This window comes from Desmodus rotundus, chromosome 4 (assembly GCF_022682495.2).
Source record: "Desmodus rotundus isolate HL8 chromosome 4, HLdesRot8A.1, whole genome shotgun sequence".
Lineage (NCBI taxonomy): Eukaryota > Metazoa > Chordata > Mammalia > Chiroptera > Phyllostomidae > Desmodus > Desmodus rotundus.
Window position 1 is genome coordinate 108,736,980 of NC_071390.1, and position 14,246 is coordinate 108,751,225.

Here is a 14,246-nt window from a genome sequence, read left to right on the forward strand (position 1 = left end):
ACTTATATCCTCTCATGATATGTCCTTTATGCTATAGTTCTTTTGCTCTCAAAATACACAGTTTTGGAATTGAGAATGTTAAACTCCAGAGAAATGCCTTTCCCTCCAAACTGCTTACCTGAATATACTTCCTCTGTGTCTCATCATTTAAACCATGTGCAACATGCTTGGAAAACATCTTTTCCCTACCAGTTCTGGCATGGATACCAACCATAGTGACACCAGTGGGCTAAGGGGCATTTCCAATGGCCATCTGAAGATAAGCATCGTTAGCCTAAAAAGAAAGATTAAGAAGAAATCAGAAACGCAGAAATATTGTTTTGGTCCAAATTTTTGTTCCAAATATTTCACAGCTTTTTATGAATTTTCAGCCATCTCTTAAGCATGTTGAAAGTATTACCATTCCCCATATTCAAACAAAAGGTGTTAAAATATGGGATGACTGACTGCCCTGCCCAGGACCACAAATGTCCATGGAAAAACAGGAGCCAAAGCTAACCTTGGGAGTAAAACACAAACATTCCTCTGCAGCCGCTGTGCACTGAATAGTACTGCACTTTGATCTGGAATTACCAGGCAGGTAATTTGATGTACTGACAGAATACTCTAGTTTGGATCTCCTTTCTACCTGGTCTTCCCCACAGGGGGCCACACAGAACACAGAGGCTGACTAGTTCCTCACAATCCGACCTGAAACGGTGCCCACTCCCCGCACAGCAGTCAGACCTCTGACAGCAGTGGGGGCTCTGCACGCTGGGGCTATTATATAGGCCCACGGCGGGGGTGTAAACAGAGAACAAATACTGGCTCTTAAATCAGCTAGAGCATGGGATTGCTTCACCCTGACCCACAAACCTCCCACCTGCCTAGAACCTTAAATTATTGTAAAAGCTATAAAACGTAAAGGCAGAAACCAATGAAGACAGATGGCTCTTTTTCTAAACCAAGTCTGGTGACCTGGGCGGAAGGAAACAAAATAGCAAGGAAATTCTAAAAGACCTTGAGGGTTTCAGAGAAACCTATATACCCAGGCCTCAAAGAGATTTTCATTTAAAAAGTCAAACACCTGCCCTGGCTGGTGTGGCTCAGTGGACTGAGAGCCGGCTTGCAAACAAAAGGGTCGCTGATTTGATTCCCAGTCAGGGCATATGCCTGGGTTGTGGGCCAGGACCCCAGTTAGGGGCAGGCGAGAGGCAACCACACATTGATGTTTCTCTCCTTCTCTTTCTCCCTCCTTTCCCCTCTCTCTAGAAATAAATTAATAAAATCTTTTTGTAAATTAAAATTAAAAATTAAAAATCAAGCACCAATGTGTTTCATATGCAGAGTTAACTTTTAAAATATCAGGTATTACAAATCAGTTAACTGAAAGATCATTTCGTCCCTAAAGATAAATTTGAATTTGCAATTTTTAAAAATTTTTATTTTATTGTTGTTCAAATACAGTTGTTTTCATTTTCTCCCCACCACTTCCCCCCAACCCCACCCATCCCCATCTCCCTCCTCTGAACCCAACCTCCCTTGGTTTTGTCCATGCGTCCTTTATAGCTATTCCTGAAAATCCTTCCCCCTTTTCTCCCCATTATCCCCTCCTACCTCCTCTCTGGTTACTGTCGGTTTGTTCTTAATTTCAATGTCTCTGGATATATTTTGCTTGCTCGTTTGTTTTGTTGATTAGGTTCCACTTAAAAGTGAGATCATATGGTATTTGTCCCTTACCACCTGCTTATTTCACTTAGCATAATGCTCTCCAGTTCCATCCACACTGTCACAAAACATAGGAGCTCCTTCTTTCTTTCTGCTGTGTGGTAAGCATTCCATAGTGTAAATGTACCATAGTTACATTTGATCCACTCATTTGCTGATGGGCACTTAGGTAGCTTCCAGCACTTGGCTATTGTAAATTGTGCTGCTATGAACATTGGGGTGCATAGGTTCTTTTGGATTGGTGTTTCAGTGTTCTTAGGATATAATCCTAGCAGTGGAATTGCCGGGTAAAAAGGCAGTTCCATTTTTAGTTTTCTGAGGAAATTCCATACTGTTTTCTGTAGTGGCTGCACCAGTCTGCATTCCCACCAACAGTACACCAGGGTTCCCTTTTCTCCACATCCTCTCCAACACTTGTTTGTTCATTTGTTTATGATGGCCGCTCTCACCCGTGTGAAGTGGTATCTCATTGTGGTTTTAATTTGAACCTCTCTGATGGCTAGTGATGCGGAGCATCTTTTCATAGGTCTCTGGGCCCTCTGTATGTCTTCCTTGGAGTATTGTCTGTTCAGGTCCTTTGCCCATTTTTAAATTGGGTTGTTTGTCCTCCTGGAGTGGACTTGTGTGAGTTCTTTATATATTTTGGGGATCAAACCCTTGTCCAAAGTATTATTGGTAAATAATACCCATACAGTTTTCCCATACAGTTGGTTCCCTTTTCATTTTAATTCTGTTTTCTTTATCCATGCAGAATATTTTTATTTTGATGAGATCCCACGTGTTTATCCTTTCCTTTATGTACCTTGCTATAGGGGACATATTGGTGAAAATATTGCTGCGTGGAATGTCTGAGATTTTCCTGCCTGTGTTCTCCTCTAGGACTTTTATGGTGTCATGACTTATATTTAAGTCTTTTATCCACCTTGAATTTATTTTTGTGTATGGTATAAGTTGGTGATCAAGTTCATTTTTTTACATGTAGCTGTCCAGTTCTCCCAACACCATTTGTTGAAGAGGCTATTTTTACTCCATTTTATGCTTCTGCCCCCTTTGTCAAATATTAATCAACCATAGAGACTTGGTCAATTACAACTGATACCACAGAAATACAAAGGATCATAAGACATTACTACAAAGAATTATATGCCAAGAAATTTGAAAACCTGGGTGAAATGGACAAATTTCTAGAAAAATATAATCTTCCAAAATTGAATGAAGAAGAAGAGAAAGCTTGAACAGGCCAATAACAGCTGATGAAATTGAAGCAGTAGTCAAAAAACTCCCAACACACAAAAGCCCTGGACCGGACGGTTTCACAGGAGAATTTTACAAAGCATTTAAGGAAGAGCCAACCCCTTTCATTCACCAACTATTCCAAAAAATCCAAGAAGACGGGAGACTCCCAAACTCTTTTTATGAAGCCATCATCATCAATTTTTTAAATCTTAAATTTAAAAGGGCGTATACACATTTTTTAAAAATTTATTTATTTTATTTTCAAAAAGGAGGAGGGACGGAGAAAGAGAGAGAAACATCAGTGTGTGGTTCCCTCTCAAGCACCCCCTATTAGGGACCTGGCCAGCAACCCAGGCTTTGCGCTGACTGGGAATCCAACTGGTGACACTTTGGCTCACCAGCCGGCACTCAATCCACTGAGCGACACCAGCCAGGGCTGTATACATATTTTTATCACTGATCCCCATGTGTGTAAACTTTAACACTGGATATTAACTGAGAAAATTTCCAATATTTAGATTCCTAAATTTCCAAAGAAAACTGTCAAATAGGTTATTAAAGTTTCTTGGTCCTTTGTGCAGTTTATACAACATAAACCTTCACCTGATTCTCATACACGAGAATGAGAAACATAACAAGAAGAAAGGCAGGTGACCTGAGTTCTTTTGCAGTGATGGGGGCCTTATCCCTCCATTCCAATGCTGTCCTTGGTAAGCAGCATGCAACTGACAGAAACTGCCCAAGAATACAATCAATAGCCATAAAACAGAAGCATCTTCTTTGATACAACTAACTGGCTCTCATATAGAAGAAGTTAAACAATACTTTAGCCTCATCAGCATGAGGCTCTGATCAGGGAGACCACCCAGTCACCGGGGAAGGCCAGCGGTCCCTTCTGAGCACAGACACGCAGAGCACAGGAAGAAGCAATGGCATTCCCGCCGTTCTGTCGGAGCCCGTCCACTGACCTGGAACTGCTGCACCGAGATTCCCCACTGCTGCTCTCTTGGGAGGCACAGCCACCAGAAGCCCTGCTCCCCACCCTCAGCTCACGGCCCACCAAGCAGCGTCCCATTTCCCATCTCCACCACTGGTGCACTAGGCCCTTCTCTTCTCATTCCGCTCCACCAACGGACAGCCTTCCACTCTCCCCTTTCTGAACTCCACCCCAGCATCGCTCTCGGGCACCAGAGCTCTTTCCCCAGGCCACCGCCTCCCAGGGCCCATTCAGGAGGGAGCGAGGGGCAAGTCTTCCCCAACAGGGGGTCTGCTACTGCTGCGGTCCTGAAATGGGAGAGACGAACGCTGGCAGGCTGACATGGAACATATTCTCATAGAAATGAGTACAAAGGGTGGTCAGATTCCACTGTATCATTAGTACAACCCTTTAGCTATATTATGAGTAGTACGTATTTGTATCTCCACAACATTGTTTCTGTGGAAAAATTTGTCCCGAGCTGTAACCAACAATCTGCAAATTTTGAAACTCATTCCCAGGCACGAAATGCACCTTGCCCATAACTAGTACATGATCTGAAGAATCTTTTTTTTTTTTTTTTTTTTTTTTTTTCTAAGCTACCTCAAGAGAAAATCTGAGTACACAGCATCACTCAGGAAGTTTTTTATTTTCTTTTTTTTTTTTTTTTTTTTTTTTTTTAAATTTATTTATTGTTATTTAATTACAGTTGTATGCCTTTTCCCCCATCCCTTCACCCCACCCCAGGTGAACCCACTTCCCTCCCCCCTCTCCACCCTCCCCCTTGGATTTGTTCATGTGTCCTTTATAGTAGTTCCTGTAATCCCCTCTACCTACTGTCCCCGCCCCCACCCCCCACCCCCGCCCTTGCTATTGTTACATTGTTCTTAACTTCAATGTCTCTGGTTATATTTTGTTTGCTTTTTCCTTCTATTGCTTATGTTCCAGTTAAAGGTGAGATCATATGGTATTTGTCCCTCACTTCCTGGCTTATTTCACTTAGCATAATGCTCTCCAGTTTCATCCATGCTGTTGCAAAGGGTATAAGCTCCTTCTTTCTCTCTGCTGCGTAGAATTCCATTGTGTAAATATACCATAGTTTTTGGATCCACTCGTTTGCTGATGGGCACTTCGGTTGCTTCCAGTATTTGGCTATTGTAAATTGTGCTGCTATGAACATTGGGGTGCACAGATTCTTTTGGATTGGTGTTTCAGTGTTCTTAGGGTATAATCCCAGCAGCGGAATTGCTGGGTCAAAGGGCAGTTCCATTTTTAGTTTTCTGAGGAAATTCCATATTGTTTTCCACAGTGGCCTCACCAGTCTGCATTCCCACCAACAGTGCACTAGGGTTCCCTTTTCTCCGCATCCTCTCGAACATTTGTTTGTGGATTTGTTTATGTTGGCCATTCTGACTGGTGTGAGATGATACCTCATTGTGGTTTTAATTTGCATCTCTCTGATGGCTAGTGACGCTGAGCATCTTTTCATATGTCTCTGGGCCTTCTGTATGTCTTCCTTGGAGAAGTGTCTGTTCAAGTCCTTTGCCCATTTTTTAATTGGGTTGTTTGTCTTCCTGGAGTGGAGTCGTGTGAGTTCTTTATATATTTTGGAGATCAGGCCCTTGTCTGAGGTATCATTGGCAAATATGCTTTCCCATATTGTTGGTTCTCTTTGTAATTTGGTGCTGTTTTCTTTAGCCATGCAGAAGCTTTTTATTTTGATGAGGTCCCATTTGTTTATTCTTTCCTTTATGTCCCTTGCTTTAGGGGATGTGTCTGTGAGGATGTTGCTGCGTGGAATGTCTGAGATTTTCCTGCCAATGTTTTCTTCAAGGACTTTTATGGTGTTACAGCTTATATTTAAGTCTTTTATCCATCTTGAGTTTATTTTCGTGTATGGCGTAAGTTGGTGATCGAGTTTCATTTTTTTGCACGTAGCTGTCCAGATCTCCCAACACCATCTGTTGAAGAGACTGTTTTTGCTCCATTTTATGCTCCTGCCTCCTTTGTCAAATATTAATTGATCGTATAGATTTGAGTTTATTTCTGGGCTCTCTATTCTGTTCCATTGGTCTATGAGCCTGTTTTTATGCCAGTACCAGGCTGTTTTGATTACCGTTGCCTTGTAATACAGTTTGATATCAGGTATTGTGATACCTCCTGCTTTGTCCTTCTTTCTCAAAATTGCTGCTGCTATTCGAGGTCGTTTATGGTTCCATATGAATTTCTGTAATGTTTGTTCTATATCTGTGAAATATGTCATGGGTACTCTAATAGGGATTGCATTGAATCTATAGATTGCTTTGGGTAGTATGGCCATTTTGATGATGTTAATTCTTCCAATCCATGAACATGGTACATGCTTCCATTTGTTTGTATCTTCCTTAATTTCTTTCTTCAGTGTTGTGTAGTTTTCTGAGTACAGGTCTTTTACCTCCTTGGTTAGGTTTATTCCTAGGTACTTTATTTTTCTTGTTGCTATATCGAATGGGATTTTTTTCCTGATTTGTGTTTCTGCAGTTTCGTTGTTGGTGTACAGGAATGCCTTTGATTTCTGGGTATTGACTCTGTATCCAGCTATTTTGCCAAATTCATTTATTAGGTCGAGTAGTTTTTGAGTGGAGTCTATAGGGTTTTCCATGTACACTATCATGTCGTCTGCAAACAGTGACAGTTTCATTTCCTCCTTTCCAATTTGGATGCCTTTTATTGCTTTTTCTTGTCTGATTGCTGTGGCTAGGACTTCCAATACTATGTTGAATAGGAGTGGTGAGAGAGGGCATCCTTGTCTTGTTCCTGATCTTAGTGGGAAAGCTCTAAGTTTTTGTCCATTGAATGTGATGCTGGCTGTAGGTCTCTCATATATGGCCTTAATTATGTTGAGGACTGCTCCCTTTATTCCCACTTGGCTGAGTGTTTTTATCAGAAATGGGTGCTGTATCTTATCGAATGCTTTTTCCGCATCTATTGATATGATCATGTGATTTTTGTCTTTGCTGTTGTTGATGTGATGTATTATGTTTATTGATTTGCGAATATTGTACCATCCTTGCATCCCTGGGATGAATCCCACTTGGTCATGGTGGATGATCTTTTTAATATATTGCTGGATGCGGTTTGCTAATATTTTGTTGAGAATTTTAGCGTCTATGTTCATCAGCGATATTGGCCTGAAGTTTTCTTTCTTCGTTGTGTCTTTATCTGGTTTTGGGATTAGGATGATGTTGGCTTCATAAAAAGAGTTTGGGAGTCTTCCATCAGTTTGGATTTTTTCGAATAGTCTGTGAAGGATAGGGGTTAGTTCTTCCTTAAATGCTTTGTAGAAATCTCCTGTGAAACCATCTGGTCCAGGGCTTTTGTGTGATGGGAGTTTCTTGATGACTGCTTCAATTTCCTTTGCTGATATTGGTCTGTTCAGGTTTTCTGCTTCTTCTTCAGTCAGTTTTGGAAGATTATATTTTTCTAGAAATGTGTCCATTTCATCTAGGTTTTCAAATTTCTTAGCATATAGGTCTTCATAGTAATTTCTTACGATCCTTTGTATTTCTGTGGTATCAGTTGTAATCTCTCCACTTTCATTTCTAATTCTGTTTATTTGGATCCTCTCTCTTTTCTTCTTGATAAGCCTACTTAAAGGCTTGTCGATTTTGTTTATCTTTTCAAAGAACCAGCTTCTGGATTCATTGATCCTTACAATTGTGCTTTTAGTCTCTATGTCATTTAGTTCTGCTCTGATCTTGGTTATTTCCTTCCTTCTGCTTGCTCTGGGCTGTCTTTGTTGTTGTTCCTCCAGTTCTTGTAGGCGTAGGGTTAGGTTGTTTGTGTGAACTGTTTCTAACTTCTTAAGGTAGGCCTGTATTGCTATGAACTTCCCTCTCAGGACTGCCTTAGCTGTGTCCCATAGGTTTTGGGTTGTTGTGAGTTCGTTTTCATTTGTTTCCAGGAAGTTTTTGATTTCTTCCCTAATCTCGTTCTTGACCCATTCATTGTTTAATAGCATGCTATTCAGTCTCCATGATTTTGAGTGTTTTGGGTTTTTACCCTTGGGGTTGGTTTCTAGTTTCAGACCCTTGTGGTCAGAGAAGATGCTTGATATGATTTCAATTTTCTTGAATTTGTTGAGGGTTGCTTTGTGTCCTATCATGTGGTCTATCTTTGAAAAAGATCCATGGACACTTGAAAAGAATGTGTATTTTGCTTCTTTGGGATGAAAAGCTCTGTATATATCAGTTAAGTCCATTTCCTCTAGGGTATTGTTAAGTGACACAATATCTTTGTTAATCTTTTGTTTGGAAGACCTGTCCATTTTTGATAGTGGGGTGTTAAAATCCCCTACTATAATTGTGTTGCTGTCAATATCTTTCTTGAAATCCTCCAAGATTTTCTTTATGTATTTGGGTGCTCCTATGTTGGGTGCATATATATTTATAATGTTTATGTCTTCTTGGTGGATTCTTCCTTTGAGTATTATGAAGTGACCTTCTGGGTCTCTCTTTATGGCCCTTCTTTGGAAGTCTATTTTGTCTGATATGAGTATTGCTACCCCTGCTTTTTTTTCCTGTCCGTTTGCTTGGAAAATTTGTTTCCAGCCCTTCACTTTCAGTCTGTGTGAGTCTTTTGTCCTGAGATGGGTTTCTTGTAGGCAGCATATGTGTGGGTCATGTTTTCTTATCCATTCAGCTGTTCTATGTCTTTTGATTGGAGCATTTAATCCATTTACATTTAAGGTTATTATCGATAGGTAGTTATTCATTGCCATTATTTCCTACCTGTGTTCCTCTGTCTTTCTCTTTTCCTTCCTTTCCTTAAAGCAGTCCCTTTAGCATCTCTTGCAGAGCTGGTTTGGTGGAGCTGTATTCTTTTAGACTTCTTTTGTCTGGGAAGCTCTTTATTTGGTCTTCTATCTTGATTGAGAGCCTTGCTGGGTAAAGTAGTCTTGGTTGGAGGCCTCTGGTTCTCATTACTTGGAATATTTTTTGCCATTCTCTTCTGGCTTGGAGCGTTTCCATTGAGAAGTCAGTTGCTATCCTTATTGGGGCTCCCTTGTATGTTACTTCCTTTTTCTCCCTTGCTGCCTTTAAGATCCTCTCTTTGTCTTGGAAATTTGCCATTTTAATTATGATGTGTCTTGCAGTGGGTCTCTTTGGGTTCCTCTTGTTTGGGACTCTCTGTGATTCCTGGATTTGGGTGACTTTTTCTCTCCTCAGATTGGGGAAATTTTCCATCATTACTTTTTCAAACAGGTTTTCTATCCCTTGCTCTTCTTCTTCTCCTTCTGGTATTCCTATTATACGGATGTTGTTACGTTTCATGTTGTCCTGCATTTCCCTTATTGCCTCTTCATTCTTTCTGAGCCTCTTTTCCTTTTCTTGTTCCTTCTGGGTGTTTTTTTCTACTTTATCCTCCAGCTCGCTGATCCGATCCTCTGCTTCATCAAGTCTGCTTTTAATTCCTTCTACTGTGTTCTTCAATTCAGAAATTGTATTCTTCATTTCCTCTTGGCTCTTGTTGATATTTTCTATTTCCTTTTTCATGTTGATATAGTTTGCAGTGAGTTCATTGTAGTTTCCTTGTAGTTTCTGGTAGTTCTCTTTGAGCTCAGAGAGCTCAGTGAGCTTCCTGATGACCATTGCTTTGAACTCAGTATCTGATAGTTGACTTGCCTCTTTTTCGGTTAGTATTCTTTCTGAGACTTCCTCCTTTCCTTTCATTTGGGAATTGTTTCTTTGTCTTCCCATTGTTTGTGAGGCTCTTCTTGTTGGCCTCTGCTTCTTAAATTGCTTTGTTCTGAATCCCTGGGTTTATGATATGAACTTCTATGGTAGAATGCCAATGGGATTCGGTGGTGCTGTCTCCTTACTCTCCTGTGCTCACTGGTCTTGAGCTGACGTTTATGTGTTTAACACGGTCTAACTCTAGTCTTTTCAGCACTCCAGGTTTTGTTGTCGCACCTGTGGGAAAAATAGAAAGGGGGGGAGAAAGAAAAGGAAAAAACAAACAAACAAACAAACAAACAAAAAAAACCAAAGATGGGAAGGAGGGAAAAAGGAAATAGGAAAGGAGGAAAGGGAGGAAGGAGGGAAGAAGGATTAAAGAAAGATCGGAGGCAAGATAAGAAGGAATTTTAACAAAAATTAAAACATAGAAATAGATAAAAGAAGGGAGGAAGAAGACATAAAAATGGTAAAGGATGGGAGGAAGAAGGAATGAAAGAAAAAAAAGAGAGAGAGAGGAAGAAGGAGTTCAGGGGGAAAGGAAAAGGGAAAAAAAAAAAAAAAAAAAAAAAAAAAGGGGGAAAAAAAAAAAAATCTTCTGTTGGCTTTAAACCGTTCAGGTTATTTCTGCTGTTGTCCTGTCTGTGCAACGGGAGGCGGTGGTTGGAAGGATTGGTTTCACTTTTCTTCCTTCCTGGGTCACACTCTTCACTGTTTTGTAGGTGTGGTCCCTGGCAGGCAATCAGGCCGTTGATCAGCCAATCCAGCAGCTTTGTTCTTGGGACTCTCGAGTGGCCGCTCCAGCCGCTTTGGCTCCGGACGCGTGCGCGCGCAGCAGGGGAATCCAGCCGCTTCGGGTTTGTGACGTTATTTGGGCTCTGAGCGCGCAGCCGGCCGACCGATCGAGCCGCCCAGGCTAGGGAGGCTGGCGCGCCGCCTGATCTGAAGAATCTTTATATCTGCCTTAAAAATGACTAAAAAATACAGTGTGGCCTGAAAGTTTAATATAAAATGCCTAAAATTAAGGTGGCAATACATTAAGAAAATAAAAGGTGTTTTTTTAAAAAATAATTCATTTTACATTTATACTTAAATCCCCTATGTGATACACATTCCCTCACTAAATGAACACACTATGCGCACAACCTGGATATGCTCACACCCACAATTCCAACGCCCACATGGCAACGTACCTTCACATACTCTCTCTGCAACATGAATTTAATAATGTCTGTTATGGATTCTTTTATATCAGCAGGAAGATTCTGGAAAAGAAAAGGGAGCAAAATTAATTTTGGAAGCTTTTGTGTGTACTTACAGACTGAATTTATTCTAATTTCATATATTCTATTTTTTTAATTTATTTCTTAATTGGGTTGTTTGGTTTTTTGGTGTTTAGTTTTTTAAGTACTTTGTAAATTCTGGATATTAACTCCTTATCAGATGTCTCAGCAAATGTGTTCTCCCATTCTGTGGGTTATCTTTTTATTCTGTTGCTGTGCAAAAACTTTTTAATTTGATGTAGTCCCATTTGTTTATTTTTTCTTCTGTTTCCCTTACCTGGGAAGATATATCCGATAAAAAATTGCTACGAGCCATGTCTGAGATTTGGCTGCCTCCGTTTTCTTCTAGGATTTTTATGGTTTCAGGTCTAACATTTAAGTCTCTGATTCACTTTGAATTTATTCTTGTGTGTGGTGTAAGAAGTTAGTGTAGTTTCATTTTTCTCTATATGTCTGTCCAATTAAACAACCCAATAAAAAAACAGGCAAAGGACCTGAATAGACACTTCTCCAAAGAGACATGCAGATGGCCAATAGACTTATGAAAAGATGCTCAATGTCACTCATCAGAGAAATGCAAATTAAAACCACAGCGAGATAGCACTTCACACCTGTCAGAATGGCTATTATCAATAAATCAACAAACAACAAGTGCTGGCGAGGATGTGGAGAAAGAGGAATCCTTTTGCATTGTTGCTAGAAATGCAGACTGGTTCAGCCGCAGTGGAAAACAGTATGGAGATACCTCAAAAAATTAAAAATGGATCTGCCTTTGACCCAGTGATCCCATTTCTGGGAATATATTTAAAGGAACCCCAAACAATAATTCAAAAGAACATAATCACCCCCATGTTCAATGCAGCATTATTTACAATCGCCAAGATATGGAAGCAGCCCAAGTGTCCATCAATAGATGATAAAACAACTATGGGATATTTACACAATGGAATACTATTCGGCCATAAAAAAAGAAAACGTTATCCTTTGCGATAGTATGGATGGACCTGGAGAACATTATGTTAAGTGAAATAAACCAGTCAGAGAAAGATAAATGCTGTATGATTTCACTCATATGAGGAATCTAATCAACAAACTGAACTAACAAGGAAAATGTGGACAGACTCATAGAGAGCAGGAGGACAGCTAGTTGAGGTGGGGGGAGGTTAGGAGGTGGAGGGATTGAGCAAAAAAAGAAAAAGGACTCATGGGCATGGACAACAACAGTGTGCTGATTGCTGGGGAAGGGGGGATATAAGGGGACTAAAAGGTAATGTAAAAGAAAAATACAATAAAGATTTTTAAAAAATAGATTTCATTTCTTTTTAGAGAAGGGGAAGGGAAGGAGAAAGGGAGGGATAAGAATATTGCTTGGTTGCTTCTCAAATGCACTCTGACCAGGGACCGAACCTGTGAGGCAGGCACATGCCCTGATCTGGAATTGAACTGAACTTTCATTTTGCAGGATGATGCCCAAACAACTGAGCCACACCGGTCAGGGCTATATGCTGTTCTTTAAAACTCAGTTAAGAAAAGCATTTTTTGAGATTCCTTACCCTTTTCCGTAGCTTTCTGAACAGGGGTCTGAGATAGGACTCAGTCTGTTTCTGCGTAGCACTGTTCAGTTTACCCTGCACACTGCGCTTCACATAGTCTTCCCTGGCATTCAGTTCTTTAGCCCAAACACCGAGAAGGAACTGTGGAGAGAATGGGTGAATTTAGACGACAGTGCCACCCAGTGGTTGAACAGGTTTAAAAGTTTGCTAACACAAAGTACGCAGTGTAGTACCATCCTTAAATTTCTTGACTGATTACATTATTATCCACTAATACTTAATTAATGAACTATATCTGCTCATTCTGTCACAAATGTTTTAAAGTAGCACCTTTGACGATTCACAAACCCCCCTGTTCTATATATGTTCCTAGTTCAAAGATAATCCATTTCCCGCCAAAAGAATCACCCAATTACATGAATAAGTATTTGGTAGAAATAAACTTTCACTTATATTTCTATCACATAAAATTTGCCGCACCTAGATTATCAGCCATAGCACCATATAGGCTTTGATAGTTAATAAATCCCCCAAGTACGATGTCGTACTATGTGGACTTTCTACTTTTGCAGCAGAGACAATAATTTAGTTAAAAATTCCCACCAAAGTGCCTAAATAAAAGAGAAGAACAGAACAGAAAAAAAAGAACCTATGACCCATACTTTCCCCCTAACCAACCCCGGAAAACGACCACAGTGCCCGCTGGGGTGACCTGTACGACGAGCACCCTCCTGGAGGCAGGTGACAGCAAGGGCTGAGGAGAACATACCCGACTCCTGGCCTCCGTGCGATCCTGTATAAGGAGGCGCTGTCATTCTAAAATTCCAGTTCATGATGTATAGTTTCGTGCCCTACCCAGTCCCGTATCATTTCCTCAATAGATTCAGAGTCTTTTTTAAAAGACCTTATTTATTTATTTATTTTTAGAGAGAGGGAAGGAAGGGAGAAAGAGGAGGAGAGAAACATTGATGTGAAAGAGAAACATCAATCGCTTGCCTGTAAGACACGCCCAAACCAGGGACCCGGCACATGTCGGGTCACCACTAAACAGGCCTTACAAGAAATGTTAAAGGAATTTTTTTTCTCAACTTCAAAGAAAGGGCTCAAGTGAGTAACAAGAAAACAATATGAAAAGTAGAAATCTCACTGTTAAAGGTACATATAGAGTAAAGGCAGTGAATTATTCATGCCTATGGAGGTTCAGACAAAAGTAGTAAAAACAATTGCAACTACAATAATTAATTAAGGGATACAGAAGAGAAAAAGATGTAAAATGTGACATCAAAAACATACGACTTCTGGTCAAGATGGAGGTGTAGGTATACATGGCTCACCTCCTCTCACAACCACAGCAATAATTACAACTAGATTACAAACAAGTATCACCCAAAATCATCAGAAAATCAATCTGTATGGAAGTCAGACAACCAAGAAGCCCATTCATCCAGAAAGGCAGGAGGGGCGGAGATGCACAGAGGCGTGGAGAGGAGCACAGACGTGGAATGGGTGGTCCCATGCCCACATGTGGTGGATAAAAATCAAGAGGGGTACCTCAGGAGGGTCCCAGCTCAACACCAGACCACCCAGCTCAGGGTTCCAGATTCAGAATATATGTCCCCCATAACTTCCTGATTCAACAATTCCACTTCTGGGTATACATGCAGAAAGGAGGGACTAGAACAGGTATTTGTACACCCAAGTTCATCAGCTTTATTCACAACAGACAAAGGTTAGAAACCACTCAAACGTCCATCTAGGATGAAGGGATAAACAAAAT

At 40.5% G+C, this 14,246-nt stretch overlaps 1 protein-coding gene across 1 annotated transcript in view; it reads right to left on the reverse strand.

The window, feature by feature from the left end:
* Positions 1-215: 215 nt before the first annotated feature.
* The window catches only part of LOC112321189 (pre-mRNA-splicing factor 18-like), a 31,117-nt gene continuing 17,086 nt past the window's right edge, over positions 216-14,246 (reverse strand). The window contains exons 3-5 of the mRNA XM_053923471.1: positions 12,470-12,610; positions 10,827-10,898; positions 216-274 (exon numbers count right to left, since the gene is read on the reverse strand). Of these exons, the coding sequence (XP_053779446.1) occupies positions 230-274; positions 10,827-10,898; positions 12,470-12,610 (258 nt within the window). The 3' untranslated portion in view covers positions 216-229. The remainder of the gene's footprint in view (positions 275-10,826; positions 10,899-12,469; positions 12,611-14,246) is intronic.